Below are 3,740 nucleotides of genomic sequence, written 5' to 3'. Positions count from 1 at the left end.
CCCGTGGGAGGGGGAGGGAAGAGGCGTGGGGAGGGCGAGGGGCGGCACCGGCTGCTCCCCAGGGCGCCTCTTCTTTGTGTCCAGGTGGCAGGAGCGGGCTGCGGGACCATGGGCGTGCAGGACCGGCCCCAGTGCTTCTTCGAGGTCGAAATCAACCGGGAACCAGGTGAGCCCTGCCTCTTCTGACACTGAACATTCCCCTCAAGTCTTGTGCTGGGGGGGGTTTCTGTCATTTACCTGTTTATTGCCGCGTTTTTTTTTTTGCCTGTGACTCGAGCCGTTCCTAATGAGTTTCGCCATTGAAGTGCTGGTTCTGAGTGAGCTTTTTGGGAACTTCTGATGCTTGCTCTTTTGCTGGGATCCCTTTTCTTCTCCTTCGCCTTTTCTTCTCCTTCGCCTTTTCTTCTCCTTCGCCTTTTCTTCTCCTTCGCCTTTTCTTCTCCTTCGCCCTTTCTTCTCCCTTCAAATCTGACCTTTTTTTGTTTTTCTCACATTGTAATTTTATCCCGGCTTTGTCCACACACTATTTTGAAGATAAAAATCTATTAGAAGTGCTCTCTGGTTCTGTATCACACGTTTACTGGTCTATAAAAAAAATTTGGACAAGTTGTGAGGAAGCTGGAAAGGTTCTCCTAGGAGTATTTTTAGTCATACAGTGATTAAAATTAAAAAGTGGCCTGAAGAAATAATCTGGTCTTGACCTTTTCTCCTCCTGCTCGAGTTGAATGTAAATGAGGCATTGACCGCTTGGCCTCTGTTTAGAAAAAATAAAAATAACATGAAATAATCCATCTCTCGACTCACATTTTCCCTATGGGAAGTGTAATTGCCCTGAAGTGGTAGCCTGTGAGTTTTAATCCTGCTTGATTCCCTCCTGTATTTTTCCCATTCTGTAAAAATGGTCGTACAGATTCACTTACCCATCCTTTTCCATGTGAATTACTTGATGCATGGTGGTTGTCTCGCTCTCAGTGCTTTATGTGGCTGCTGTTTGTCTCAGGAAAATGGATAAACGTGATGGCTTCATTATGCTTTCACTTTCAGTTTTTGCTTCAGTGTTTCTCTGAAAGCCTTTGAAACAATAGTTTATAACTCTGCATATTTAAATGTGGGTCGTCAAGGTTTCAAAAGAAAGATTAGGTTCTAACTTCAGTGACCTGATAGGGCATATCTGTAAATCTGTTGTTATTGTAACTCCTATTTGAGTGATTGCAACAGCAATGCCTTTCCTGATTTTTATTGAAGGGAGAAATATTTAAATGCAGTTTTAACATTTTTTGTTGCTTTAAATTCAGATTCACTATGGAATGAGACTACTGAAAATGTTTTGGCCTGGGTAGGTTTAGAAAGAGTAGTTTGATGGGAGTGATTTATAGCAAAGACAATCCATTCTTCATCTCCTTGGCTTTTCATTTTAGTTACTTTTTCTGTTGTTGTTTTGACCCTTCATCTGAAGACTTTCCCTGCACTCTTTTCCTCGGCTCTTTCTTCGTGCGCAGGCTCCTGCTCCCATTTCATAATGCCTCTTGTTGCCTGCATTGTCCCCTCCTCAGCCTTGTGAAAGTGGATTACCTTGTTTTCCCTCACATCTACTTGAGTTTGATGACTGATAGCGGTGTCACGGAGGAATTGCAGCGTTAGTGTTCTTGGTGGTTGCAGAGCTTTCCTTACCTGGAGCAGACACGAGCTCTGGCTCTCTTCGTGGCTGTCTGTATTTATTTTCTTTCTAAAGTAACAGGAATCTCACAGCTGTGTAGCAAATTCAGAGCCCTGCTGGTTTGGTATTGTACCTGGCTTTTGCAGGAAAAGGTGCCAATTTGTAGAATGTTGGTACAGGGACTTGTGTGTGATCTGCTTATGCTGCTTTATTCTAGTGTCTATTTATTAATTCACTATGCAACTATGGCTTGGAATTTAAAAAGCTTAAACATTGCCCTTTTAGCTGTAAGATGACCTTCAAGAGCTGAATAAAGTGTGAATGATAAAGCAGTTCTTCCAGATGACATGAAGCACTAACTCTGACAGATGCACTATCCTGCTGATAATAGTGAAGTATTAATTTTAACTTTTAAACTGCCAGCAGATTTCCAAATGAACAAATTAATTTCCTTATTGAACTTGAATACAATAAGCCAGTCTGCTTGTTCACTTTTATTAGATGTAGGGAGCAGGAACTGGGGAAAAGAACAGTCCTGCATTTTCTTGCTAGCCAAGAAATAAGACATTGCTCCCACCCTGTCAACACTGAAAAGCTGGACTAACATCTGTCCACAAAATGCAGAGGAGTAAGAGGATGTGCCTCTCAGCACTGGAGATGTTTCTTTGCCTGCAGAATACAAAACTGTGTCACTTTGAACAGTGTAGATTGCTTGGAGTCCAAAAATGTTCTCCCAATGCAGCTGCCAACTCTTAGCTGTCCCCTTAAGAGTTTTTGCTTTCTCAATGCTTGTACAGATACCTGTAGCAATTAAAAATGAGAGCAGTGCACAGACTAAATGAGAAGGAGCTCCAAAAGGTGATGTGTGTGGGAGGGGATTGCAGAGTTGGGAATAGTTTCACAGCAGAATTTTCCTTCTTTTTATTACCTTTTTTTTCCCATGTCTTCTATTATTGCCTCCATGCTCACTTCTTCATTCCAACATAATTTCTTTCCTTTCTGGGCTGTGTCCCTTATCAGTCAGTCCTTTCATGTTTTCCTTCCTTGTAGTCACTTTTGCCTCAAGTTTGATATTTTGGGATTTCAGCTGCTGTGAAGTTCCATGCTAACAGCTCCACTGCAAAATACATTGTGCTGTGCTTGTGTTAGTAGAAGCAGGGAGGCCTTAAGGGGTTTTTGTTGCCCTTCCTGACTATAGAAACAGTTTTCTCTGCTGGCTTCCTGTTGCCTTTCAGTCCTTTGAAGACAAAAAGCTGTAGAATTGGCAGAAAATAGATTAGCACTTTGGCTCTGCCAGTGAACTGATGGGCAATCCACTTGGGTGCAGTGCAGGAGGGCATATGGGGACCCCCTGTCAGAGGGTGTGTGAATGAAGACAGGATACAGATTCAGAGGAAACTGGTTTAATAACAATTGTAATCCAGTCATTGTATAGGATTGTTGTTGTCAGTGCAGAGTGAAAGACACTGGAGATTTACCTCAGAGTCTAGAACAAATTCAGTTAGTAAATGGAAGACCTAACTGATCAGCCTCTTCTGCTAGGAGGAGATGAAGAGTAGTCAGTCCCTCACTTGCATTTCTCTTGGAAACTGAAGAAGGTGCATTTTGGTTGTGTGCAGCACTGGAATGGGTTTGCTTGTGTGAAGACCATGAAAGATGGGAATTGAGGGAGTTTGGGCTCACCAGACAGTGGGGAAAGAAGTTTGTAGAGGCTTTCCCTGCAGAGAGTGTAATGCTGGGTAAAGAGGCATTATCAAAGTGTTAATGTCTCAAGACTATAGATCCTGGCTCAGGGGAACTGGGACATCTGTTGTTTTAGCTGATGTGTTAAATAAAATCTTTTTTTCCACAGTTTCAGAAAACTACCCACATTTCTACTTTAAAGCAATCTTTTTACATTTATATGACTTAGTGTTCACAAAGTAAGAGAGAAACAAATTAATGAAATTAGAATATGGTCACTTTAGTGAGCTGCTATTTAAACATGTGCAAATCTAGCTAAGCCCTCAGGCCTCTGGCAGGCTCAGTCTGTAAGGGTTGTGCATCACCCTTAATAGTTATAGTCTCTGCTTTCTCCTTCAGC

At 42.2% G+C, this 3,740-nt stretch overlaps 1 protein-coding gene across 1 annotated transcript in view; it reads left to right on the top strand.

The window, feature by feature from the left end:
- The first annotated feature begins 108 nt into the window (after nucleotides 1-108).
- Nucleotides 109-3,740, top strand: part of NKTR (natural killer cell triggering receptor) — a 41,816-nt gene continuing 38,184 nt past the window's right edge. Inside the window, exon 1 of the mRNA XM_009994700.1 lies at nucleotides 109-166. Coding sequence (XP_009993002.1) covers nucleotides 109-166 — 58 coding nt within the window. The remainder of the gene's footprint in view (nucleotides 167-3,740) is intronic.

The sequence above is a fragment of the Chaetura pelagica genome, unplaced genomic scaffold (genome assembly GCF_000747805.2).
Source record: "Chaetura pelagica isolate M959 unplaced genomic scaffold, ChaPel_1.0 scaffold130, whole genome shotgun sequence".
NCBI classification, from domain to species: Eukaryota; Metazoa; Chordata; class Aves; order Apodiformes; family Apodidae; genus Chaetura; species Chaetura pelagica.
The sequence above is the reverse complement of the archived record's forward strand: the minus strand, read 5'-3'. Positions and strand labels throughout refer to the sequence as shown.